We start from the raw sequence: 26,267 nt of genomic DNA, 5'->3' as shown, positions 1-26,267 counted from the left end.
GGGGCGGCGGGGAGGCGCAGCCATGCCGACCCCGGCCTGTCCGCCGCGGTCCGCGGGCGCGGCTCGGCGCCACGCACAAAGATGGCCGGCGGGCCCGCCCCGCAGAGACATGGCTGCCGCCCGCCGCCCCTCAGAAGCATGGCCGCCCGGCCGCGCTCGCCGCGGCGGTTGGCCGTTGGCGGCAGTTGGCGCGCATGCTCCGCGGCGCCCCGCACGGACATGGCCGACGCCCCCGCCGGCGCGGGCGCCGCGATCCGGCCGTTGGTGGGCATGCTCCCCGCGCGCCCCGCACCGGCATGGCGGCCGTCGGCGCGGGGGTGACTGCGGTCCTCGGCTTTCGGCTGTAGCCGCCCGGCGCTCGCTTCTCTTCCGGACCTCGGAGCCCGCGCAGCCGAGGGCGGGCGCGGCGTGCCAGGCGAGAGGGCACCGCGGGCGCCGGCCGGCCGCTGGCGGGAGAAGATGGCCGAGGGCGAGCGGCAGCCGCCGCCAGGTAGGCCGGGGTGCGCCGGGGTGTGGTGCGGGGCCGGGAGGCGGAAGCCCGGCACCCCCGGCGGAGACCGGAGTCGGGGGTCCAGGGGGACAGGAGTCGGGGGGCTCAGGGGGACAGGAGTCGGGGGGCCTCAGGGGGACAAGAGTCGGGGGGACTCATGGAGGACAGGAGTCGGGGGGCTCATGGAGGACAGGAGTCGGGGGGCTCAGGGGGACAGTCGGGGAGCTCAGGGGGACAGGAATCGGGGGCCTCAGGGGGACAAGGGGGCTCAGGGGGACAGGAGTCGGGGGGACTCAGGGGACAGGAATCGGGAGGCTCATGGAGGACAGGAATTGGGGGGCCCAGGGGGACAGGAGTCGGGGGTATAGGGAGGATGGCAGTCGGGGGCCTTGGAGGGGGGACAGGAATGGGAGGCTGCAGGGGCGCGGCACAGCCGGGACCCTGGAGCCTGGGACGCAGCGCGGGGTCCAGGGAGAGGCGGCCTTTCCCGCATTTGGGCAGTGCGGTGCTTAAGTGAGCTCTTGACCTGGTGGAAAAGTTGCCAGGGATGGGGGTGAAAGGGATTCAGGCGGCTGCTTTCTTTATGAGACCGTATTTACATGGGCCTGGACCTGGGCCTGGACCTGCCTGCCCCATTTCAGCCTCCTCCCCGCCCTGCCCGTCCCTCATCATCCTCTCTCCTTGGAGGCAGGGCACTGGGGTTTCAGTGGCTGGGAATTTATTGAGAGAAACTGCCCTTGGTGTCTAAACCACTAATTTAAAAAGGCTGATTGTGCAAGGAGATGAGAGTGTCTCTGGCGTCACCTACTGTAACTTTTATTTACATCATGGCTTCTTTTTATTTAATCTCAAATAACTGGGGTGGAGGTTAGGAAATGCTCTAGGGAAGCCTAGAGAAACCTCTTCTTATAGAGATCCCTAGGATCTAGGGAAGCCCCTTAGATCCCTCACCTGGAAAAGGCTGCTGACCCTACCTTGAACTGAGAAGGACAGGCCCTAGATAACTTAAAAGTTTAACAGAGAAGCAAATAGATAGTCCAAACACAGCTAATGTTCTGAAAGCATTTGATATTCTGTGTGTCCTGCCACACATTTTTTTGGTTCCTGAGAAGGTCTACAGACAGAGGAGGCATCCCCTCCATGCCCACCCCCACCCCCACAAAAAATAGATGAGCAGAGCGCTGGTTTGTTAGGAAATACAAAAACAGACGTTAACTTGTACAAAATCTCTGTGTGCACATGCCCTTGTAAGTTCTGGCGATGACATCAGGAACTGAGAGATCCTTTTAGGTCATCTGGCAGAGACAGCTGGAGATACGAGATATCCCTCCGGGTTGTCAGGGGATGATAGCAGGAGATAGTAGACATGAAGCAACCAGAATCATCAGTGAGACGAATGTGTTTCTAAAGATGGGGGAAGAACCTGTGGACTCAGAGAGGTGGCTCAGGAGGCTACCTGTGGCTCCTAGAGAGGTCCAGGTCCTTGGAGGGGGCCCTTTTTGAAGCTTGAAACAGGACTTTCTGAATCAAGTGGAAGGAATTTCTGCCTAGTGCAGTGTTGGAAACTTGGGATTTGGAGTCACACAGTCCTGGCTCTGGCCTGGCAAGTCACAGCCTCTGTGAGACTCAGTCGTCTTTTAAAATGAGGTTACTGCACTTTCTTCAGGGAGTTATGTGTGTTCAATCAAAAGAGCAAAGCATGGGACACGGTGGGTGGGGGCAGTGAATGCTGTTGCTGATAAGCTCTTCAGACTTGGACAGTTGAACATGTGGACCTGTCCCCAGATGGTGGATAATAACCCACTATGCTCTTTTTAGGAACATCTCTAAAACCCTGGATGTTTCTTGCCACCTTGTACTCTGAGGTCATAGGGGATTCACTTTTCCCTGGATCTTCTTTCAGAACCTGTAGAGGACGGGCTAGCCCTCATTCATCATGAGTCTTTGAAGTCTTGGGTTTTGAATTTAGGGTCCCCTGGTTGCACCAGTGGTGCTTTGCAGTGCTTTTGCCAAAGGTAGCCTTTGCCCTTGGAGATAGGGCCAGGCCCCTCCCTGTGAAACAATGTCTGGAGGGCTGTTTCTTGCAGGGAACAGTTGTCTTACAAAAGGCTCCATTCCCGGGGCTGGGGAGATAGCTCAGTCGGAAGGCCCTGGGTTCGATCCCCAGCACCAAAAAAAAAAAAAAAAAAAAAAAAAAAAAAAAAAAAGACTCCATTCCCAAAGATCACTTGCAGGTTGGTTAGTTGGTTAGTTTCCACATAGAAACTTGGGTTACCAGTCTAGCCTACAAAACTTTTTATTTGGCATCATACTTAAGGTAGCAATTTGCTAATAGTAGGGGCCTCAGTTTTGGGCTCTGGGAACAAGGCTTGTAGGACAGGCAGGAGGAAGAAGAGCTGGTCTCTTCCTGGGGTCCTGGTTTGACTTAAGGGTTAGGCAGAGGATTGGAGGCTTGTCTTCTTGCTCTTGGGTTCTCTGTCCTTCCCCTCAGGTCTCCAAATCTCCTGGTACTTTTCCTTTCCTAAGGGCCATTCCAGGCAGCGACTGTTCCCCCAAACGTTGCATGTTCTAGAACCTTCCTAGTTTCCTGTCCCTTCATGCAGCTAATGGCAACTAGTTTTTGCTGTGTTGAGTGGTAGTCCTTTTCTCAAGTGTTCGCTTCTTTAAAGGAAATACTCGGAGCTCCCTGCAACTCCAGTTGTAGGTCTGGGCCCGCACTCCCTCTCCCAAACCCTGCTGCAAGGCGTGCTTCGGAATTCAGTTTCTCATGTTTCAGAAAACTGCATCCCAAAAGCAAACAATTTTTTCCACAAAATGTATAAATCCCCCCACCAAGTGGGCCACACAAAGCCTGTAATTGCCCTCATATCTGTTTAGGTTTTGTTCCATATGAGCTTGTATTGAATTCAAAACAAACAAACAAAACCTTTGGGATTCCAGAGCTCTTTGGATTTTGGAATTATGAATGAGGATTGGGGGCTCGTGCTGCCCAGCATTCTACAGCAGGGGTATCCGCGGCTTGGTGTGAGGCGTGCCTGTGGGTCAGTACATCGTGCTCCCCTGCCTTCCTTCCCCCAGCTTCTGAAAATACAGAATTTCTGTTTAAAATTGTGGCTTGTTTTTTCTTTCTGATTTGGCAGTCCTTTATATTGCATCCCCTAGAGACGACCATGGGTAACTTTGGTGTTTAATCCTTTAGGTGTTTTCGATTCATATACTGTTTTGTGTATGTGTTATTTCTATTAGGATGTGTGGGTGTTTTTACAAAATGGGATCATGCTAAATATTACATACTTCAGTTTTCTTTCTTCACTTTTTAACATTTAGGCTGTCTTTCCTAGGTCCATCATATAGATTTCATTCCTTTTGAAAACTTTGAAGACTTCCATTTCATGGTCATGTCATATTGACCCATCACCTATTGATTGATATTTGGGTTGTTTCTGGTTTCTTCAGTACAGTAAGCACCTTTGTGTGTACCTCAGTCTATTTGTGCAAGTGCATCTACAGGGAGGACTGCTGTAAGGAGCTGCTGGCCCAGTGGGTGCTGCTGGAGTTTGCCCTTGAGGTGGCAGAGTGCCCTGAGCGGGTCCTGCTGGCTGCCCCTCCTCCTGCTGTCTGACGCAGGAAGGTGCTGTCTCCCCTTCCCCATTCAGGGCCAGCTGTTTTAATCTGCCAGCCCTATCTGGGAAAAGAGCTCACTGGTCGTTTACCAGTCTCTACTTATTTGGAAGGTTGTTGGTTTTTTCCTAATATTGGTTGCAATTTATATATATATTTTTTCCCTTCATTAAATTGCCTGAGTGTCAACTTGTTTTTTTTTTTTTTTCTGACTCTTGCCCAGTTAGGCAGTGTAGGCCAGGTCATGCTTACTAGGATTGAACTTAGGGGTGTTATATCCCCAGTCTTTTTTTTTTTTTTTAAAGACAGAGTCTTGCTGAGTTGCCCAGGCTGGCCTTGAACTTGTGATTCTCCTACCTCTGCCTCCCAAGTTGCTGGGATCACCCTGCCTTTTATCCTTGCAGAGTGAGGAAGGCAGGAGACCAGTGGGTTTGGCTTAACAAGCCATTACTTTGTCCTGGAAGTGAATGTCTGGCTCTGCTAGGGCTCGGATGTTGGACTCTTGGCTTAGAAGAGAAGAAAAGAGGAGAGAGAGAGAGAGAGAGAGAGCGAGTGAAACAGAGACAGTGGGTGCACGTGTGTGTGTATGTACTGTGTGTAATTACCTGTTTGCCTTCTCATTATCTTTATCAAGATTCTTCAGAGGAGACCCCTCCAGCCACTCAGAACTTTATCATTCCAAAAAAGGAGATCCACACAGTTCCAGATATGGGCAAATGGAAGCGTTCCCAGGTACCTGTGGGTCTGTACTGTAGAGTTGGAACTGGGGGAGAGGTTGGGCTTCTTCATCGACAGGATTTTCTAGGCATGACAGGGACCATGGGTATCCTGGCCTTTCTTACTCTTGGAGCCTGAGTTGTCAGAAGCTAGGAAGAAGAATGACAAGGTCACTGACTGTCCCTTGCCCTCAGGGGCAACCCTCAGAGATGCTTTATCAGGAAGTCTCAGGGCCAGGTCCTGGTAGCCTGGGAGAGTTGTCAGCGAGCGTGGCCCCTGAATATTGTACTGGCTGAACGTGAGTGTCCTGATGATGATTTCTGGCCACTGGGAGTCAGTGCATCAGAGAAAGAAAAGACTGTCTCAGGTTCACTTTGGCCAGGGACACGACTGAGACTAAAAATAGCTAGGGACTGTGATGCAGAGCACCAGACCACAGACAGGGCTCAGTGTCTCTGTGCTGCTCAGCCCAAATGGTGGCAAAGAGAGCAGCTTGTACAGGCTTCTGGTCCAGCTGTGGAAAGCTGGGGACTGAGAGAAATAAAGCCCATTTTGAATTCTCAGGGAAGGCCTTGGGCACAGCTCCCATCAGGCAGGCACCTGTGCCTGATCTGGGCAGCTGGGGTGGAGAGTGTCGCTTGTGCAGCTAGGTAGGCCATGGGCCTTCGCATGCTGGCGGCTTCTCTGTGAGGTGTGGGTCTACTCTGCTGCACTGAGCCCAAACCTGCAGTCCCGTGCCTCGTCTTGCTCCTCCTTCATATGTCTGTCTCTGAGTGTTCTGAGTCTTCCCCAGAATAAACACCTTGGCCTTTCCGGCTGCCAGAAGGTCAAGTTCAAGTCCTTCCATCATCTCAGTTGCCCTGCCTCAGAGTTTCTCAACCTCCACTATGGACATTTGGGGGCAGGGAATTCTTGCAGGTGGCTGTCCTGGGCATGGTAGGCTCTACCCTGGCTCTATCCATTGAATGCCAGCAGCACCCCTTCTCCCAGTTATCACTACCAAAAATGTCTCCAGGCATTGTCACCTGTCCTTTGGGAGCCATTGAGACCCACTCCTTTACCTGCACCTGCTAGTGCGTCAGGATCCCTATGTGGGGCAGTGAGTGAACACGCTCCAGTCAAGACCCTGACCAGGAGAGTTGCCAGGGCAATCCTCCTGGGAACTCTTGGTTCTCAGGACCTTTCCCAAGGCTTGGGGAGAGGAAGGAAGAAGGTGAGAGTACAGAGGGAAGAGCAGCCAGACCGAATGGAAGTCACTTGCTCCCAGCAGCTGACTCCTCAGGAGCTGCCCCTCTGTGCTTCCTTAGACCTGTGCTGGGGACCACCTCCAACCGGCTCTGAGGAGGGTCCAGCAAGAAGCTGGGGTTGGATGTGCTGGGAACCCTGCCCTGTCTGCAGCCGGGGAACTTTTAGAAGGTGACGGGGAAGGACCTTTAGTGGTCTTCCCTGAACTCCTAGGGGTGTAGCACAGTGATCAGGTGTCCGGCTACTCTGCTGCGGAGTTGGGCTGATTGGCTGGCTCCCAGCTCTGTGTCTGGTGAGGTCTTGATCCTGGAACATCTTGGGCAAAGCACTCCTCCCCTTGAAGCCTTGGTTTCCTCATCTGTGAAATGGGGACAGCAGTAGTGTCCTCCTCATGGGAATGTTGTATAGGGAAGCCACTGGCAGCCATAACAAGCATTCTGTGAGCTCTGCTGGAGCCAGGAGTCACTGTGCTCGGGGATTGCCAGCATTGCTGAGTACATGGCATTATCTGTTGAGCCCTGCCATTGGTTTGGCAGCCGGGGCAGCACGGGTAGGGTAGAGCTTGGGGTCTGACGCCCTCTCTCTCTGTTTGGTAGGCATACGCTGACTACATTGGATTCATCCTCACCCTCAACGAAGGCGTGAAGGGGAAGAAGCTGACCTTTGAGTACAGAGTCTCTGAGGTAGGTGGAGCCTGCTGCAGGCCGCTGAACCGCTTGTGGACACACAGTTTATTCTTCTGTCCATAGCTCTAATGACATTTTAAGTCTGAGTCGATGAAAATTTATAACGAGAATCAAGGCAAATACACAGTTTTTTTTTTTTTTTTGGTACCAGGGATTGGACCCAGGGACACTTTACCACTGAGCCACATCCCCAACCCTTTTGTTTTCTATTTTGAGGCAAGGTCTTACTAAGTTGCTTAGGGCCTCTCTAAGGTGCTGAGGTTTTGACTTTGAACTTGTCGTCCTCCTGCCTCAGCCTCTGAGCCATTGGGATCCCAGTTGTGCCCCACCTCACCTGTAATAGTGTATGACAGTTTTATAGTCTGCATTTTTGCTGATGTTGGTTTTTGATCTTGGGGATTGAACCCAGGGATTACCTGCTATTTTAATATAACTTTTGAAATTAAAATAAATGATCAAAGAAGTAAATGTGTTCTCTGGAGAGATCACTGACAAAAATGTATGTAACACTAACAAAAAGCTGACCTCTGGGCTGGGGTTGTGGCTCAGTGGTAGAGCGCTTGCCTAGCACGTGTGAGGCATTGGGTTCGATCCTCAGCACCACATAAAAATAAATAAATAAAATATGTCCATCTAAAACTAAAAATATTAAAAAAAAAAACAAAAAACAAAAACTGACCTCTTCCCTAGTTCCGTGGAGGTGGTGAGCCTCCTCTCCTGCCTGAGTGACTGCCTCATCCAGCCAGCCCCTTGTTTTTTTAAACAGCCCTGACTTGAGAGCTAGGGCTGTGTCCCTGGACACTGCTGCTCTAATCAGCCGACATGCAGACCCCAGACCCGTGGGTTTTGTTTCTTGAGGTTTCATTCTCAGAAGGGGAAATGCTGGGGCAGAGGTCACACGCAGTTGCGCTGTTGGTCTTTGGCTCGCACTGCTCAGTGGGTGCTTCCTGGTGGTTCCACAGATAGACTTGTTTGTTTGGGGGGGGCGGGCAAGAGCTGGGCAGGCAGAGCCCATCGAAGGGCGTGGTCTCGCAGGCTGTTTGCTGTTGCAATGCCATCTCCCAGGCTAGGTCCCAGGCTGCCAGTGGCCTCTTGGGTTCACGTTCTAGTTGGCCCAGAGCCACTGTGAGCCTCTTATCTCTGCCACCAGAGCTTGAGTGGCCTCTGTCAATGCTCCGGCCCACCCATCTGCAGCCTCGGGCCTGTTGGGTAAGGGCTGGCTTGCCCTGGCCCAGTTTCTTCACCTTGCCAAGGCTGACATTGCCCACTCGACCCTCACACCACGTTCCTGGTGGAGCCACCTCTTCTTGGGCCCTCTCTGGCTGCTGAGTGAGCCAAAAGCCTGTTCTGTCTTCCTGAGGGAAACTGGGAGCCAGTCTACTCGTGCCTTCTTAGGTTGGTTTTTCCTGGGCTGTGACTATGGGCTCAGGGTGACTCAGGGAGAAAGGGTTCCTCCTTGAGCCTGTGGTGAGACTGCTCAGCTGTGCTCAGTGGGCCAGGAATATGGAGAGGGCTGATTAAAGGGGAATGTTGTAATTACCCCAGCGAGGACTTAGCTGCCAAATCCCTTTCTGGTTCCTCAGCTGCCCCTGAGGCTCTTTGGGAGACAGCCACCATGCCAGGCTTAATGCAAGTGCTGTTCTTTTGGCAGGATTATGTGCTGGGGTCCTGGAGTCAGACTGACAGGGATTGCTAATGCGCACTTTCTTTCTGTCCCTTCTGACTCTTGGTGTCCTCATCTATCTACAGATTGTGCATGGCCCCACGGGAGGGCCTCTGAGCTCTCAAGCTGGGTTTTTCCTGCCCATGGAGCCTACCACAAACCACAGGCCCTTGTCGTTCTTGCTAGTGGTAGTGTTCGGTGTTGCTAATGTTCCAGTGTTTGTGCAGTCGCTTCATTTGGGGCTCTTTTTGACCCTCAGAGATGACTGATTTGGTTTCCAGCGTCTCCCAGCTTCTGCCTACAGCCATTAGGGTAGCAGAGGCACTGCGCATGGCAGGGGGTCTTTCCTCCCCCACCCGTCTGCACAGCTGCCAGCCTCCTTGTTCTCTCACCTCTGCCTCCTGCTGCACAGATGTAGCTGCTGCTCTGGGGAGGGCAGAATGACCTGGATACGGCTTCCATACAGGCCTGGGGCAGGGGGTTGGTCCCAACCTGTGACTTAGAAGCTGTCTTTTGTATTAGATTTAGATTTTACTTTAGATTTAAAAGCTAGGTTTTATTTTAGATAGCGGTCCTACTTTTTGAGAGTTTTTTTTAATTTTTGCAAAATAAAGGTGATAGTAGATAGGTTTATTTTTGTTGTTTGTTTTTCTAACATGCCAAGGGTGCAAAATGAGATGATGGCTGATAGAGTTTTAGGGGAGATTTTCCTGGTTTGAAATCCATAAAGGAATGCCTGGTCAGAAGGAGGGCAGCTCGTTATTCTTTGTGTCTCAGAGGGAATCTAGCCCATAGTCCCCGACCTCCTCAACTGTTCCCTCACAGACTGAGCAGTGGAGGCAGCCCCTGCATTCAAAAAGCCCTCTCCAGGAGGAGGAGCTGGGAACCTTTTAATTATTCATTGGCTCCGCTGAACTAGCAGCTGGGGCCTGGCTCCTGCTTCCTGGAGCCCCCACCCCCTTGCTCTTCTTCGTGCCTAGCTGAAGCTCAAAGCCTGGGTGTGTCTCCAGGGAGCCTGGTGCTTCCTGGAGCCAGGTCTGCCCTGTCCTCCTCATGTCCTCCTCCATAAGCGCTGGTTGCTGCATGGGATCCGGTTTGGGCTGTGCTCATGAGCAGCTCCTGGTGACCTGGTTCCTCACAAAGCTGGACTCTGGCAGCCCTTGGTGTCACAGTTCAGCAGGGCAGCTTTATGCCACCCCAGTGCTCTGCCTTTAGCCAGAGTTCAAGGAGAGCTCTCTTCTTTTCCCTCACGTGCAAGCAGAGGTGAGAGGGAGGTGAGGGCCTGGGGCTGCCCCGCCAGGCACACCGCAGACGATATGGTCGGTGCTTCCCTGGGCTGCCGACCAGCCGGAGTCCTCCCCACACGTAGACGGCCCTCGATCTCCACCCCAGAGAAGTCCCTGCACACCGTGGCAGCCTGACTCTGCCTTCCCTCTCACACACAGCTTTTTCTGTGGGCATCGCCCTGCTGTTTCCTGCCCAGTGCCAGGGTTTCCTGGAGGTTTCTCCTGATGCCATTTGTTCCTGTAGACTGAGGCAGGGTCTGCTTCCCGCTGCCTGGCTTGGGATTGCCTCTGCGTGTTCTTTCCCTCCAGCCCTTAGTTCTGGCCAGTTCCTCCAAGCTAGTCTCTAGCTGCCCTACAGCTAGTGGCACCGTTTCCACCCTTGTCCCTGTCTTTCATGGGAAAGAGGTGAGGTGCGTGCTGCACATAGTGGCCGAGCATTTCCACAGAGGTTGAGTTGATGATGGTTCACCACGGTGGGGTCTGCTGGGGAAGCCACAGGGAACAGCCAGACGTTTAGCAGCAAGGAATGACCATGCGCTGGAACAGGGGAATGTGTGTGCTTAGGAGAGGCTGCAGAGAATTCAGTTCGTGCTGATGTGGAATGAGCTCGCTCTGTGTTTCAGAGTCATCTGCGCATCAGTCACCCACCACCCTGAGTGGGCGCTCTGCTCCTTAGGAGCCCTCGTCCCCGGGTTTGAGGTGAAGAAGTGGAAGTCAGAATTAGGGTCACTTGCCCAAGGTCTCGCAGCAGCTCAGTAGAGTTTGGGCTGAGATTTGAATAAGGCCCATCTGCCTTCCAAGTTCATGCTAAACAGTGGAGAAAGGCAAAGTGTGAAAAGGTGGAGCAGGGGCGCGGCGAGATGTGGGTCTTTCTGGATGGCAAGGCCCTCCCTTCACACTTCTGACTGCGGGAGGAAAGGTGCCTTGTGGAGGCTCACCATAAAGTCTGTTTCAGCAGCGCTCAGGCCTGGACTGCCTGCTTGTCCAGCAGCCCCTCCTTAGCAGGCTGGCTGTAGAAAGGGTGCCCATTCCTCCCCACTGGCCTAGCGCTGGTCCCTCTTTGTAGCTCCTCTGAGCCACCTTCATCTTCAGAACAGTTGGGAAGGAAGGGGGAGAGCCAAGAAGATGACCAGAAGGTGCTGTGCTGGGCCTCACTGTCCAGCAGCAGTTGATTCCCCCAGTGGCTCTGCCTAGGATACAGGCACTGACTTGGCCCGTCTCTCACTCCGCAGGCCATTGAGAAGCTGGTGGCTCTTCTCAACACACTAGACCGGTGGATCGATGAGACCCCTCCGGTGGACCAGCCCTCTCGATTCGGGAACAAGGCCTACAGGACCTGGTACGCCAAGCTTGACGAGGTGAGGCTGCCACAGCACGGACGGGGGTGGGAGGCTGGTTCCGGCACTGGGTGGAGAAGGGCCTATGCGTGTAGAGCAGGTGTTTCAAGCTTTCGGGCGCATAAAAGTCATAGGGAATTTGTTAAAATGGCAATTCCATTTTTCCAAATTGCACATATGTTTACCCTGTGTCCCAGCCATCTTCTGGGATCTGCTACTGTGGTTACACGATCCCATGAACAAGCTTGCTTTTTTGTGTGATTATTTTTCTGTGATGCTAGGAATGGAACCCAGGGCCTCTGAATTGCTAAGTTACTGCTCTACCACTGAGCTAAAAACCCAGCCAGGAGGCTACTTATTAAGCCACTGTTGGTATTGGCAGCAGACAGGAAATGTCCCAAGTACCCATCCAGAGGAGTCAAATGCACCAGGCCACCCACACCATGGAGTGCTTTGCAACTATAAAAAATAAGGAAACCATGTCGGGAGTTCACTGGAAGGGACTCTGTGACTCATGTCAGATGAAAGAAGAGCCAGGTGTAGTGATGCAGGTGGTAAGAAAGAGGACATAAAATACACGTCCGTGTTGATCGCATTTGCCTGAGGGAGCACCCTAGGAGGTGCACGGCAGTCTCTTCAGCAAGGCTTCTTTTGAGGGCAGGGAGGGGAGGAGTAGACCTGAGCTGCTTATCTAAGATGTCTGCTTGGTACTGGGGATCGCTCCTGGGGCACTTTGTCCCTGAGCCACATCCCCAGCCCTTTTTTAATTTTTTATTTTGAGACATGACCTTGCTGAGTTGCTGAGGCTAGGTCTTGACTTGCAGTCCTCCTCCTTCAACCTCCCTAGTTGCTGGGATTACAGATGTGTACCACCATACCTGGCCAGCTAGATGGATCATGACCTGTGTTTTTACCATCACACTTACCCTGTCAGACTGCAGAGTATGAGCTCTCCATCAGGGTCCCCTGTGCCTCCTCCCAGTTGGTATCCCCCTAGACTTTCCTGATTTCTGCCCCATACAGTGATCATTTTTGCCTCTTGTGCTCTGTGCTCTGTCTTGGTGTGTGGTGCTGTTTCATCATGGGAATACACCACAGTTTGTTCTCTCCCTGGTGATGGTCATTTCAGTTGTGTCTCAGTGTTCTGGTTATATAAATAATGCTGCTTGGAACATTCTTGTGTACATCTTTGGCATATTTATGGCACAGGCTCTTGCTACCCTGGAATGTGAAGGGATGTTGACTATGGAGACAATGGCCCTAGTCTCCCAGTGTCTCTTTGGGCTCCCAGTGAATTACTAGAGGGATACTTGATTCCCTGTCCTGGCCTCAGACCCCTGTGCCCTGAAGGAAGGGTCAGTATGTGATAGCCCACCCCTGGGTATTCTTTCTGCTGTGTAAAAGTCCTGCAGGGCAGGTGACTCACGCCTATAATCCCAGCAGCTCTGGAGGCTGAGGTAGGAGGATCGTAAGTTCAAAGCCAGCCTCAGCAACTTAGCAAGGCTAAGCACCTCAGTGAGACCCTGTCTCTAATAAAATATAAAAAGGGCTGGGGATGTGGCTCAGTGGCTAAGCACCCCTGGTTCAGTCTCTGGTACAAAAAATTAAAAAAAGGAAGTGATTCTCCTTACCAGGCAGTCGGAGCAGGACACAGGGTTGGCTTGTGTGGCAGCCTGGGCCCTGGCCAGATGCTGCCCCTGGGTGCCTGTCTACTGGACGCTGCTTAATCTGCTTGTGTCTCTTGTGCTATCAGGAAGCAGAAAACTTGGTGGCCACAGTGGTCCCCCCACAGCTGGCTGCAGCTGTGCCTGAAGTGGCTGTCTACCTGAAGGAGTCTGTGGGGAACTCCACGCGCATCGACTACGGCACAGGTACCTGCTGCTCGTGGGGCTCTGCCCTGCTTTGGCCTCGCTGCCTTCCTCTTAACTGGGGATGGTTTCGGGGGCCCTCAGAACTGGCAGCAGTTCCCCCAGCCCCTGCAGCCTGCTGGGGCCCTCTGGGCACCCTTGGGTGCCCTGATGCTGCAGCTCTGGTGTGGGCCACCAGGGGGAGCCAATGCCAAATGCATGGTGGCTGCTCAGCTGATTTCGGGTTTTTGTAAAGATGGTCTCTGTAATCGCTGCATTATCATTCAAATAATAATTTATTGAGCACTTACTATATCTCAAGGCAACTGCTTACAGAAGCTTTGCTAGACAAAAGAACCCTAGTGCCCCCACACAGCATCCTGGCCTGCCCTCCCTGACGCCCATTGCCTCCTACCCACCCACATTCTCTGTGCTGCTGAGCTCTGGTTGTCTTCTGTTTCAGCTGAGCCAACCTGGACTTTAAGGAGAGGGCATGTGTGGGTCCTAACGGGGAGTGTTCTCTAGGTCGCTGGTGGCTCCATAGCCAGGAGACCTGCTTAGAGAGGGTCCCGCTGTTTCTGCCCTGAAGCAGACAGTTGTGGTGCACCTGTTCTCTCCCCTGGAGAACATGGTCCATAGGACAGAGCCCAAGTCACAGGCAGGCCCTGGAGAGGGTTCCCTTTGGACAGAAGGCCTGGGAAAGTTGTGTCCTCTGCTCCCCCTGTTCCTGGGGAACAGGTTGGCAAAGCAGTGGGGAAAGATCCCCCATGGGCCCCTGAACAAGATCCTAGATCCTGCCTGTCATATTTGGAAACTTCAAGGTGAAAGTAGCTGAGCTCACATGCTCCCAGGGCCTGGAGGGTCTTCCCTCTGCAGAAGCAGGGCAGGATGTCCCTCGGGTGTTCTCTCCTTACCACCTTTGTGTATGTTTTTTGTTTGTCTGTCTTTTGGTACTGGAGATTGAACTCAGGGGCACTCGGCCACTGAGCCACATCCCCAGCCCTATTTTGTATTTTATTTAGAGACAGGGTCTCACTGAGTTGCTTAGCATCTCGCTTTTGCTAAGGCTGGCTTTGAACTCATGGTCCTCCTACTTCAGCCTCCCGAGCCACTGGGATTACAGGTGTGCACCACCGCGCCTGACTGTGTATGTTTTTTTTTTTTGGGTGCTAGGGTTTGAACCCAGGGCCTTGTGCTTACAAGGCAAGCACTCTACCTACTGAGCTATCTCCCCAGCCCCCTATGTTTTTTTAATAGCCCCATGAACCAGAAGACTCAATCCAAAGCCCAGTCAGTAGTTTCTGTAGTGCTGACCATTCCTACTAGACATGACTCGGGGAGGAGGGGAGCAGCCTTTTGCCTTGTAATCTGCCCACATGCTCCCAGCTTTGAAGCCTGCAGTGGCTCCCCATTGTCAAGTCTGAGCTCTTTACCATAGTTGTTGAGGCCCATCTGACCTATAGCTTTCTCCCTTCTCTCTGCTGTAGACATGTTGACCTTCTTAGGGTTCTTCGAACAGATCAAGTTTTTTTCTTGCCTCGGGGCCTTTGCACTTGCTGTTTTTGTCTGACTAGAATGCATTTTCTACTTCTGTCACCCCTTTTATCTTGCTTCTTCTCATTCACCTTTCAGACGAATTGTTATTTCCTTAGGGGAAACCTTGAACCCTTACAGGGTCTTCCTGTGATGACCTACAGTTATCACCCTGTCTTTTTCCTTTAGAGCTAGAATCAAAGTAGGGACTGTATATTTAATGTCTGTTATCCCTGTGAGGTCATACACTCTCTGAGAGTAGGGACTTATTTGTCACTATCTCGTCAGTAGTTGACATGGACAATGTCTGCCCACATAGTAAGTGCTCAATAAATTGGGTAGGATTGCTGGATGAGTTAAACCCGTAAAATAAAATGTACATGCCTTTCTCAGAAGCCAGTAGCATGGTCGGGTACAGTGGCAACGCCTGTCATCCCAGCCACCTGGGAGACTGAGCAGGAAGATTGCAAGTTTGAGGCCAGCCTCAGCTGTTTAGCGAGGCTCTGAGTGACTTAGCAAGACCTTGTTTCAAAATAAAAAAAATTAAAAGGGCTGGGAGTGTGGCTCAGTGGTTGAGTGCCCCTGAGTTCAATCCCTGGTACCAAAAAAAGAGTAGCCTGGGCCTCTTGGGAACTATTGTGGATGGTTCTGGAAAGGCCTAGGTCTTTCTGAATAGGGAAGAAGATCTGTTATCTCCTTGCTGACCTCAGGAGACCAGGAGCAGCCCAGTCCTTTTTCTGGAAGATTGTCCACTTTGGCTGTTTCTTCTCCCCCAGGGCATGAGGCGGCCTTTGCTGCTTTCCTCTGCTGTCTTTGCAAGATTGGGGTGCTCCGGGTGGATGACCAGATGGCTATTGTCTTCAAGGTGTTCAATCGGTGAGGGGGAGCAGGGACAGGTTGGGAGCCAAGGGGGTATCTCTTTGGTCCTGGGGTGGGGTGCTGGAGGGTCCTGAGTGGCTCACAGTCCTCAGCCCATCCTGAGCCCAGGCTGTGGGTGTGTGTCCAGAATTCCTTGTTCGGCCAGGTTCAGATTCACCCTTAGGTGAAAGCCACGGGGGCAGTGTGACGCGTGACGTGCGCGCGGGCCCTGGAGGCACCGTCCTGAGTGCCGTGACAGCCCTGTGAAGTACAGAGGAGGGGACGGGTCTCCACTGAGGTCACTCAGCCTCCCGAGGCCAGGCAGCCCGCTGGGCAGCGTGGTGTGTGGAGCGTCCCCTCCTGGGTACACTCCTCCATGACACTGCACAGGCCCGCTGGGCCCAGGCGCAGCCTGCTTGAAGCCCCATTCTGACAGAATTGGAGGCTGAGCTGGAAGGACCAAGGAGATGGTCTCCTTAGACTCCCGCCAACTTTCCAAAGGCACCCAGAGGTTGGAGCGGTGGAGGTTTCTGCCTGAAGTCTTACTTGCTATAGTCCATGGCACCAAAACCCAGTGTCCCAGTTGAAAAAGAGTGAGTGTGGGGGGTAGAGCTAGGCTGTCTTGAGGTGCCTGAGAGTGCCAGCTGCCACCTCCCTCCCTTGCCCAGCTGCGCCCTCATGTGCTTCTCTGTCCTCTTTCTTCTGGTGGCAGAGGGATGGGGACTGTCCTCTCACTCTTCACCTCTCCCTCCTGTGTAGGTACCTTGAAGTCATGCGGAAGCTCCAGAAAACATACAGGATGGAACCGGCTGGCAGCCAGGGCGTGTGGGGCCTGGACGACTTCCAGTTTCTGCCCTTCATCTGGGGCAGCTCGCAGCTGATAGGTACTGAGCCGGTGCCCGTCCCTGCCCAGACCCTGGGTGCTCTCCGTGCCCTCCACCCCTCCTCCCTTCCCTCCTTCCTGCCCAGGGCCCACTGTGACAGCCTGTGAAATGGGCACTAGACTGGCTATTGATGGAGACTGTTTGCTGTCGACCTTTTGCTGTGAGCCACCATGATAATGGAAAGTGACGTGGGCTGGAGCGAGCCGCTGGGATTGTAGGTGTGGCCACCGCGCCCAGCTCATCTCTATTTTAATGTAGAATGAACTGCCCACAAAGCCGTGCTCGGTGCCTGTTGGTTGAGGACTTGCTCTGTGTGAGGCGCTGCTCCCAGTGCTAGCTAGGGTTTCTCCCTGTCCCCACAGTGTTCTCAGTGACCCCGTGAGGGGTCTTTGCCAGCCTAAGGCCAGGCACCGTGCTGAGTGCTGTGTGGTCATTATCATCATGTGGCCTCAGCATCCCAGGGGCCACTGTCTCATCCTCACTGCCCAAGGAAACAGCCTTGGAGGGCTGACCTCATTCCTCCAAGGTCACTGCTGGAGAGAGACAGAGCGCCTCTTGGTACCTTAGAACACAGGCTGCTTAACGTTGGACATGGTTTGACAAACGTGCTGTTAGGTGGTTTCAGTGCCAGCGTCCTGTGCTTCCATGCGCCAGCTGGCATAGCCCAGCTGTACTTGAGCTGCCTCCTGACGCAGGAGGTGACCATAAAAATGAGGCACTCCAGGCCACTGTGGCGGACCACAACAGTTTTATGGTACTTTTTTGTATACATAAGAGTATACTATAAAATAATGATAAAGAGTACAGTATAGTAAATACATTAGCCAGTAACACAGTCGTGTATCATCATGATCAAGAGTTACGTGTAGCACCTGATTGTTTGTGTCATATTTTCTGTGTAGGCAGTGCAGCAGGCTTGTTGCACCAGCATCACCATGAACTTGAGAATGATAGGTTCTGTTCTGACACTGTGACATTATGATGGCTACATCACTAGCTGATGGGAATGTTTCAGCTTCATTACATACACACACACACACACACACACACACACACACTTTTTTAGTGCTGGGGTTCAAACCCAAGGCACCATGCATACTACCACATGGTGCGTCCCCAGCCCTTCCATTATAATCTTGCAGGATTTCTCTCATGTATGTGGTCCCTCACTGACTGAGCATCACCATGTGATGCGTGACTGGACACACAGAGAAGGCTATTTATTGCTCCTGTGAGGTCAAGTGTTGAGGACACTGCAGGCAAGAGTGTGCTGGGCCGGGGTGCCCAGGTGGCTCGAAGGCCTGGTTCTGAACCCCAGGGCTCTCTGCTCTTCCCAGACCATCCGTACCTGGAGCCCAGGCACTTTGTGGATGAGAAGGCCGTGAACGAGAACCACAAGGACTACATGTTTCTGGAGTGTATCCTGTTTATCACTGAGGTGAGGGGAATGACCAAGAAGTAGCCCCTAACCCAGGTGAACCTAGTCTGGTAGCTTTGGGGTGGTTCAGAGCAGCCAGAGAGGCTACCAAAGGTGGCAGGGATGGCACCAGAGGTGGGCATTGAAAAAAGTCCATTTGGCCTTTTCTGAAGGGGCTAACCTTCTGGGCCTTGCAGGACTCTTGAGCTAAGAAATAAGACAGTTATTAGCTGGACTTGGGGACCTGGGCAGTGGATCTGAAAGGGTGGTGGGTATTATGGGGGGAGGGCCAGCATCTCCAGGCAGGGCCTCCAAAGCCTGCAGACCATTGCTGTGGACGTGTATGACTGGAGGAGCTGGAGGGAGCTGGAGTGGACACCTTTCCAGCTGAAGGGACACCTCATTATGCCTGAGGACGTGTTCCTGAGCGAAGCAGTGGAAGTGAAAATGAGCAGCCTATGGTGGTAGTCACTCTCCTAGCCCACCTGGCAGGGGCTCTGACTGCAAGCTCTTATCTCATAGGGAATCCCCATGTCACCATTCGTCAAGACCTACAGGGACTTGGTTAAAATGCATATCCCCAGGCCTCACCCCATCTTTTTGAATCAGAATCTTAGGGGACAAGCGCCAGGAACCTGTATTTGAACACCTGACTGCACAGGAAACCTGGGGGCCCAGGTCTCTCGGCCATGTTTCCAGGAGTCATGAAGACCTTACCATCTCTACCCTGTGCCTGCAACTCCTATCCTGCCAGCCCTAAAATTGCAAAGGGTGCCCTGACTCTGCTCTCTAGAGATGGCCCTTGTCTCTTTCCTAAAGCTGCATGTATGCCTGCCCCCTGGCACCCGGGGACTCCCGCCCCAGGGGGCTGCCTCCTTGACTGCCTGTTCCCAGCCCCCTGCGGCAGGCATAAGCCTGGTTAGGAGCCCAGAGCTCCCAGCTCCTCCTGGTCAGCATTCGGCTCAGGCTTCTGCCAAACTCCGGAGGCCAGAGGGGAATGACACATTTTTCCCAAGTCAGCAAATGGAGCTGGGACTGACGGCTGGACGGCTACCACTTTGTTTTCTGAGATCTGCTGCCTTCAGCAGTGTAGCCGGCCCAAGGTCAGGAGGACTTGGGGGCAGTCTGGATCTCTGCCTTGAAAGCCAGTCACGTGCTGCTTTCTTAGGAGTTCAGTGCAGAGGTCTGCAGAGCCCTGGGAGTCTCCAGGATGAGGTGGAGAGCCAGTGGGAAGCTGGGGTGCAGATTCCACGCCCCAGATCCCCGTCAGTGATTCTGAGAAGGAGGAATGTCGTGCAGGCTTCAGGGATTAAGAATTGATTCCATGCTAAAACTTTGTGTTTTTTGTTTTGTTGTGGTGGTATAAAAGCCCCAAAGCTTTCCTGAACTGTAGCCAGTAGGTGGCGCCAAAGGCACACTGAACTCTGGAAGGATTGGCTAACATTTAATTGAGGGAAATGTAGGAACTGGGGCAGTTTGGGGCTGTTCTGCACCTTCTCTGCAAGGGCTGGTTTTCGGTGGGTCAAGATTCACTGAAATACATGTTGTAAGGCAGTGAACTCTGGGAGACGTGCCCCAGAGGCTGCTGAGACCTTCATTCAGGGCCTGGATGACTGCTGGCAGCCCCACCTTGTGTTTATTTCATCTCCAGAGCCCCCTTGCACTCCAGAGCAATGGGCCCCCTTGGTTGGCGAGTGAGTGGCCTGATTTGGTCCACCCAGGCCCTGGGGCTCAGGAACCTGGGGGCTTACACGGAAGCTGTGTGCTCTTTAGTTAGAAAGGGGGCTTTGTAGCTTTTGGAGACCTGGACATCCCTAAGGGTTGATGCAGTTAGGAGATTAAGCAGAACACCAGAAGTTGGGCAGCTCTTCCTGGGTCTCTTGCTGGGACCTCCCTAGCAGCCCCGCATCCTGAGTAAAGGACCTACTCTGCCTTGGAGATTTTCCACTGCTTTGGGAAATGCAGCCCTGGCGCCTTTAAGAGCCCAGGGCAGGCAGGAAAAGAATTTCAGTTTCAATCTGGCTTCTAAATTTGGAGTTTTGGGAAGGGAGGGATCAGATTTCAGCTGGAAGGGAAGGAGCTGACAGGAAGGCGCTGTGCAGAGCCTCCCCCACCCCCTGCCCATCCCCCTCAGTTACTGACAGAGGAACCATTTACAAAAGGCCGATTCTCTGGGGAGTGGAGAGGCAGGAACGCAGCGTCTGTGAGTAATTTCCTGCTCAATATGGCTGCTCTGACTCACACGATTCCCCTGGGGTCACTGCGGGACTGCAGCCTGCCTGCTCGTTCTTGCGCGCTCTTCTCCCTTTGTGGCTAGAATGAGCTAATTTTTTTCATCTCCTCGCCCCCAGTTTCTTTTTTCCCCTCATCTGTTTTCCTATCCCCGAGTTGCAGTCTCCTTCTGAAGGACTTAGGCAGACCTGGGGGCTCTGGAAGCCTGGGGCCAGGACACAGCCTCCAGAGAAGCAACATCTGCCTTTCCATACAGCCTCAGCCTCACTGGCTCTGCCACGAGGCCAGAGCAGCTGTGGGGGATGCAGCCCACGCCCCTGGTCAGCGAGGCTGGTCTGCAAAGCAGAGTCCCAGCGTCCATCTGCCTGCCTTTGCCTCGGAGCCCTTCCTGAGCAACCTGGAGAACAGGGTGCCTCCTGGGCAGTTTGCTCACAGGGCCTGGGAGTATGCAGCCCGGGGCAGGCTGGGTGAGCACCTGCAGAGAACCTGGGAAAGGGGCATCTGGGTGACGTCTTGGCGAGTGGGGCTGTTAATAAAGCCGTACAGAGAGGCACCCCCGCTCCCCGTCAGCTGGGGTGCACTGATGATATGAGGTGCAGGGAAGGGCCCAGGAAAAGCCTCCTGGGGCCAGGCCGGCTGGTCTCTGGTGCCTGGGTGCCTCCTTGGAATCCTCACAACTGGGCCTGAGGCATAGATGGAATCTCAGAATCTGGAGAAATGAGGGGCCTGCTGGGTGGGTCCCCAGGCTGCGCCCCCAGGCGCAGCCACAGCTCAGGGCTTTGTGGTTATGCTGCCCCACTGCCCAGAGGGAGCTTAGGGCTTGTCCTTTCTCCTGGAACACTGAACAGCCCCCACTCAAGCCTCCATGTACAGCTTCATCTGGAACTTTCCACCCACTCAGAGTCCAAGACTGCTTCCTTGCCAGACTCAAGCCTATTTGCTTTTCAGTCTCTGCAGTCTGGGGCCCCAGGTGCTGAGCCCTACTCCCCAGCATAAGTGCTGCCTGCAGGCCACGGGGGGAGCAGGGAGGATGTGTGCGCATCAGCTGTGGAGGGCAGACGCCCCCACGCTTCCCTCTCCCAGGCTGTGGTTTCTGATGTCCTGGCAACTTCACTGGTTTTGCTGCAGAATGGTCTTTCTTCCTGGAGGGTCAGACTTCTGGGCTAAGGGATGGACTGTCCCCTGCAAGTCTTGCTGTTGTGTGGTCATCTCTTCTTCCCTCCTGGCAGCCGGGGTACCTTTCTGAACACATCCTCCTCCTGAATCTGTGACTGGTGGCCCTGCCTCCTGTCCGCCTCTCATTCCTTCCCTCCCCCGCCTGCCAAGCAAAGGGCAGCACAGATGCCTGATTTGGCCAGTCCCACCACAGCCCTCCTGCAGCCCCTCCTCTGCCCCCTAGCTCTGCCCGGCAGGTGCAGACCAAGTATGTGCGGGGAGAGGGTGGGATCCAAGCTGCTGCTGCTATCTCAGTGGGAACGAGTCCTCTGCTGGAGAGGTGCTCTATGGCTTGAGGAAGCTGGTAGGAGCCACACTGGGGACTTGGGTGGAGATCACATTTTCTGTGGCTGCAGGTTTTGGCAGGTGACAGGAATCCAGGCCTTATTTTTGTCTGCGGGAGGAGCCAACTGGGGATACAGACAAGTGCAGTTGTATTTTTCCAGTGGGCCTCAGAGGCCAAGGGGGACCCCTGTCTCTGGCACTTGTGCTTGTGTGTGTGCGCGCGCACCCCTCAAAATGTGCTGTGGCCTGGCCCTGGTGTGTGTGTGATTGAAACATGCCGCAGGGACAGGGCCAACCTTCCAGGTGGCTTGCTTTCCAGCTGGTGATCTTCCTTTCCAGATGAAGACTGGCCCGTTTGCAGAGCACTCCAACCAGCTGTGGAACATCAGTGCCGTCCCCTCCTGGTCCAAGGTAAACCAGGGCCTCATCCGCATGTACAAGGCCGAGGTGAGTTGGGCTGCTGCCATGTTGTTCCTGGGGCTGGGGACCCAGCAGGTGGGGGCCAAGGCTGCTGCACCCACCCTGTTGTTCTGCTCTGACGCTTAGGCCAGGACCTGTGACGCCTGGAACCTCAGAACCTCTCATCTGCTGTGTGGGCAGTCAGAAAGACACCAAACTGAGCCTGGTCTGCCCCAGTGAGCCCAGAGGTCCTTGAAGCTCAGGCAACCCGAGTTTCTGTCCCTGTGGTGACTGAAAACAAGGCATCCTTGGGAGGGGTGTTCCTCCAGAGGCCCCTTCTGAAGACCTGCTCTACAGTGTAGTGTGTGGCTGCCGAGCGGGCGGGGTCTGCAGAGAGCCTGGGGAGCCAAGGCAGGTGCTCTTCCTGCTCCTGGGCCTATGGCTGGGCGGGGCCTTGGGTGCTAGAGCTCCCCCTGCTGGGAGGTGCTGCCCTTCGCCTGCTGCCTCCTGCCCACCCGCCTTCCATGAGCCCCTCCCATATCTCTGCACAGTAAGACTGAAGCTGCTTGATCTTGGCCAAGGAAGACCTGGACCTGTGGTCCCTCACCCGGAGCCATGAGTCCCCAGAGTGCCTTTGGTGGTTGTCCTGGGGCTGACCCTGGCAGCTGTTAAGGTCTCCAGTGTTGTCTGTGGCTGCCCGTGTCTTGAGTCCCGGCCGACCCTTCTTTCCTGTGAGGGGTGCTCCAGGTCTGCTTTGTGTACCCAGAGCTTTCTCCATGGGTGGAGGCAGGAGCCAGGGAGGCGTGAGAGGGCAGTGTCACTTGGTAGTACAGATGCTTCCAGCTGGCCTGTCTTTTTGCACTTGGCCCTGAAGGGGTTAATGGCAAGCTGCTTGAACTGACCGGGCCTGGCCTGCTCTCCTTCCGCCCCTCCCCCTGGATCCCCTTCCTCTGGACTTCACATCCTGTGTTTGGGTTCCAGCCCACATACCTCTCTAATCTGAGAAGCTCCTTCCGGCAGCCACCTGCCCAGCTCTCCCTTGGCCTGGAGCACCGGGTCAGTACCCTCTGTCCCCAGTCCTGTCCTTTCTGACATCGCTGCAGGGAGCTTCACCACGGTGCTGGGCGCTCTTGACTTCTCGGGACTATCTTGCTGCCCGACAGTGAGGGGTAGGGTACATGGCTGCCCCAGCGTCAGGACAGTGCTGTGGCTACCTTTCCTGTTTGGGATCTTGACCCAGGACCCCAAGGCAGGCCAGAGACAGCTGCGGACCGGCAGGCTGAATTTCAGTGGTTGTTGAACACAAGGAGGACCCCACTAAAAACGGCCACCAATTCAGGACGAGTCGGAGCAGCCGTAGATCACAAGAAGATGCTTCCACTGCGCTGGGCTTGCCCCCGCCCTTGCCGCAGGTCTTGCAGTGTCCGCCTCTCACTGCTGAGTTGGTAGCAAGCAGCCCTTACCTGTGGTCCCCGAGGAAGGACTTCCTTTTTCAGCCCAGTTTTCATACACAGGGGACCTTGGAGACCCATCAGTTTTGAAGTCCAGAAGGGGGTTAGCAGGACCAGGGCCACTAGCCAGAGTTGGCTGCTGGAGGGCAGGGGCCCACATGGGCTGCCGCAGAGCCTGAGCTGGCCTGACGCCGGGTGGCTCGGGTTTGGGATGAGCTTGGCCAGCCTGGCCCTTCAGATGCTCTCAGGGGCCTGTCTCCTGAGGGCCTCACTGCGTCCGGGGAGAGACCCTCCCCCTGCTTGAATCCCTGGCACCTTCAAGGGCCTGGTGTTGGAAGTCCCGTGAGGGGACGGGCAGGGCGTCCTGCCCAGGTGTGCCTGCAGAAGGGCTTGCGGGAGGCTCCCCCGGCCTGGGAGCCTTGGACTCCTCCCACTGTCTTGGCCTCCACCCTGCCCTGGCCTCTCCTCTGGCTCTGGAGGTCTGGCAGCAGAGTGGGGACAACCTCTGACCCTGTGAGAGCTGGAGGCAGGTTGACCTTTGACCCTTTCTGAAATTCCAAGCCCTGCAGGTGGGGCAGTGCTTCCCAAACTCCCACCACTTCCAGATGACCAGAGCATAATGGCAGCTGCCTCGTTTCTGGTCTGGATCTGCTGCTCCTCCAGGAGCCACACCAGGGCCTGAGCCTGGTCCCTTCCCTCTCCTTTCCTCTGACTTGTGGACCAGGTGACTAGAGGTGAGGGAAGTTGGTCCAGCCCCAGGACCCATTGTCCCTCTACATTAGCTTGAGGTCAAGACCACAGCCAGAGCGAGGCTTTCCCCCACTCTGAGGCCATAAGTCTGTTCCAGCCCAGCCACGAGGTACCCAGCACACTGGTGTCTCCATGGTTAAGGGCGTGGGAGGAGACGCTGACCAGCCGGGCAGACCCTGTCTCCCCTCTGGGGCTGCTGCCTGGAGACTAGAGTTGGCTGGTGACTGGCTGCGGGCACAGGCAGTGCGGGCCGTGGGCCTGGACCTGGGCTTCCTGTGCACCAGGCCAGCTTCTGGGGCAGATCTTGTTGGTTGCCCTCTGGGAGGGGCCTGGCCCAGGCTGGGCTTAGGGTGTCAAGCCGTCCCCCTATTGGCCTCCAGTGCTCTTTCCCCTGTGCCCACACAGGCTGCAGGGAACTGCCCTGGGCTTCAGCTGGTGCCTCTTGTCTCACTCTGAACCGCCAACATGCCTTTTTCAGTCCAGAGAACTGAAAACTGGAGGAGATGGGCCCTAGCTTCCCATAGGCCCCAGCTTCTTCATAAGCTTATGTTGATGACCTCAAACCTCTAAGGCCCAGACCTGTGCTGGACTGGCGGTCCCATGATTGGGAGGGTCCTTTTTGTCTCCCGCCCAGCTTCTCTCTGGGCCAAGCGACGTCTCTCAGCTTCCACTCTGGGGTTGGGCTGCACCTCCTCTTGTCTCTCTCCTTGATCATGAGGAACAGGAGATCAGCTGTCACCCTTCCTCGGAGGCCCCAGGCTGCTCTGACAGGGCCATTTCCTGGGTCCTGTTGGGGCACCTCCTGGAAGCAGCTTGTCTCAGCCTCCAGGTGGGACCTGAGTGGCAGGCAGGTCTTGGCAGGGTGCTGTGGCCTCACGCCTCGCCTCTTTGCTCTCCCCTTTCCTCACAGTGCCTGGAGAAGTTCCCTGTGATCCAGCACTTCAAGTTCGGGAGCCTGCTGCCCATCCATCCTGTCACGTCTGGCTAGGAGGGGCCACGCCACCAGCGCCATCCAGGCTGGGGTCCCCGTGCCCTCCCTGACCCTGGCACGCCGCCTCCTGCCCCTCCCTCTGTTCTTCTGTTTGATGAGAGGCTGTTGACTGGGGGGGTGGGAAGTGGGGGCTTGAGAAGGGCTCAGATCCTAAAGCTGAAGGACCCAAGTTGGGAGAAGTGACCAAAGTGTGGCCAGTTTCCTGACCTCCCCTGAGTGGACGGGCAAGAAGAAAGGGACAGGATCTGCCCCCCACTCATGCCCCTGGCCCCTCTCCTCTCCTTCCTGCCCAGTCCCACTCTGAGGCAGGAGCTGGAGAGGCCTCTCGCTGTTTCCTTTGCTGTCGGGTCCAGTTCCCAGTGATGCCTTTCTACGGGTTGGAGTGGCTGCCCCGTGCAGGGATGGGTCACTCCCAAGCCATGTCGGGCAGCACCTGGGCTGGAGGCTGAGGCTGGTGGACAGCCATGGGGTGGGCAGGATGGGCGTTGGGGAGGCCTTGACTGTTGCGGCCAGTGACCTCCCAGATTCCTTGAGGTGGCCCTCGGGGCCAGAGCGCACCTGTGTCCAGAGGCTTGTCCTGGCTCTCTGTGCTCTGGCCCCTGACTTTGCTGGATTTCCTGTCCGTAGCCACCCAGCTCCCTTCCCCGGGTGGCCCAGCTGTGGAAGCCACCCTTTGGGTAGGCTCTGGACACCAGGAGGGCCTGCGCTCCCAGAGCTCTCCCCAGCAGGGAGGGGTGTTGGAGACTCAGGGAGGGCCGTGGGCTCCTGGGTCTGTGGAGAGCCTGGATTCACTCTGCCAGCCTGTCCTGGGCCCGGCTGCCTCTGCCGCCTCCTCACTGCACAAGCCTCCCCGAGCCCTGGGCCTCCGCCCTGCTCCCCTAGCAGGTTACGTGATCAGCGGTGGGAGGCCAGAGAGCTTCAGCCTCTCATGGGCTGAGGTGAGCAACGGCCCCCAGGCCCAGGCCCTGGCTGGAGCATGGGACGGGCTGCCTGGTGGGCCCCAAGGGTGGGGTGCTGACAGCAGCTGGCCACGTCTCTCCTGGGGCGGATCCTGGGCTGGCTCTTGCAGGCTCGCCTGCCCAGCCCAGGCCTGCCCTTCTCCACGGCCCGCTCCCTGCTCTGGCTGTGGAACCTTCAGGGAGTGGGCACCGGAAGCACAACTGAGGGAAGGCTGGAGCCAGCACCGGCCAGTGGTCCAGGCAGAGGCTGGGACAGGATTTTGAGTCACAGACAAAGTTCCCAGGAGAGGCTGGTGCCTGCCTTCCTCCGGGCCACCACCACCTTCCTAGCCCCCGTGCCCCCAGGCCTGCAGCCTGCGCCTTCATTGCTGTTTGGATTAAAGCCTCTGTTTTGCACCTGT

The 26,267-nt window shown here is 55.1% G+C and overlaps 1 protein-coding gene across 1 annotated transcript; it reads left to right on the top strand.

Moving 5' to 3' along the window:
* Window positions 1-132: 132 nt before the first annotated feature.
* On the top strand, window positions 133-26,267 carry Ptpa (protein phosphatase 2 phosphatase activator). The gene is made up of 10 exons (XM_047525568.1): window positions 133-490; window positions 4,746-4,843; window positions 6,670-6,756; window positions 10,941-11,066; window positions 12,799-12,916; window positions 15,202-15,301; window positions 16,043-16,167; window positions 17,505-17,605; window positions 21,656-21,763; window positions 24,827-26,267. The coding sequence occupies exons 1-10, from the start codon at window positions 460-462 to the stop codon at window positions 24,902-24,904; spliced, it is 972 nt and encodes a 323-aa protein (XP_047381524.1). The 5' UTR covers window positions 133-459; the 3' UTR covers window positions 24,905-26,267.

This window comes from Sciurus carolinensis, chromosome 14, assembly GCF_902686445.1.
Source record: "Sciurus carolinensis chromosome 14, mSciCar1.2, whole genome shotgun sequence".
In the NCBI taxonomy this organism is placed as follows: domain Eukaryota; kingdom Metazoa; phylum Chordata; class Mammalia; order Rodentia; family Sciuridae; genus Sciurus; species Sciurus carolinensis.
The sequence above is the reverse complement of the archived record's forward strand: the minus strand, read 5'-3'. Positions and strand labels throughout refer to the sequence as shown.

Bases quoted from the DNA above. Each gene is read 5' to 3' on its own strand.
- Ptpa (XM_047525568.1), top strand. From the start codon at position 460: ATGGCCGAGGGCGAGCGGCAGCCGCCGCCAG. The intron at 491-4,745 runs GTAGGCCGGGGT...ATCTTTATCAAG, and splicing joins CGAGCGGCAGCCGCCGCCAG to ATTCTTCAGAGGAGACCCCT. The intron at 6,757-10,940 runs GTAGGTGGAGCC...CTCACTCCGCAG, and splicing joins TTGAGTACAGAGTCTCTGAG to GCCATTGAGAAGCTGGTGGC.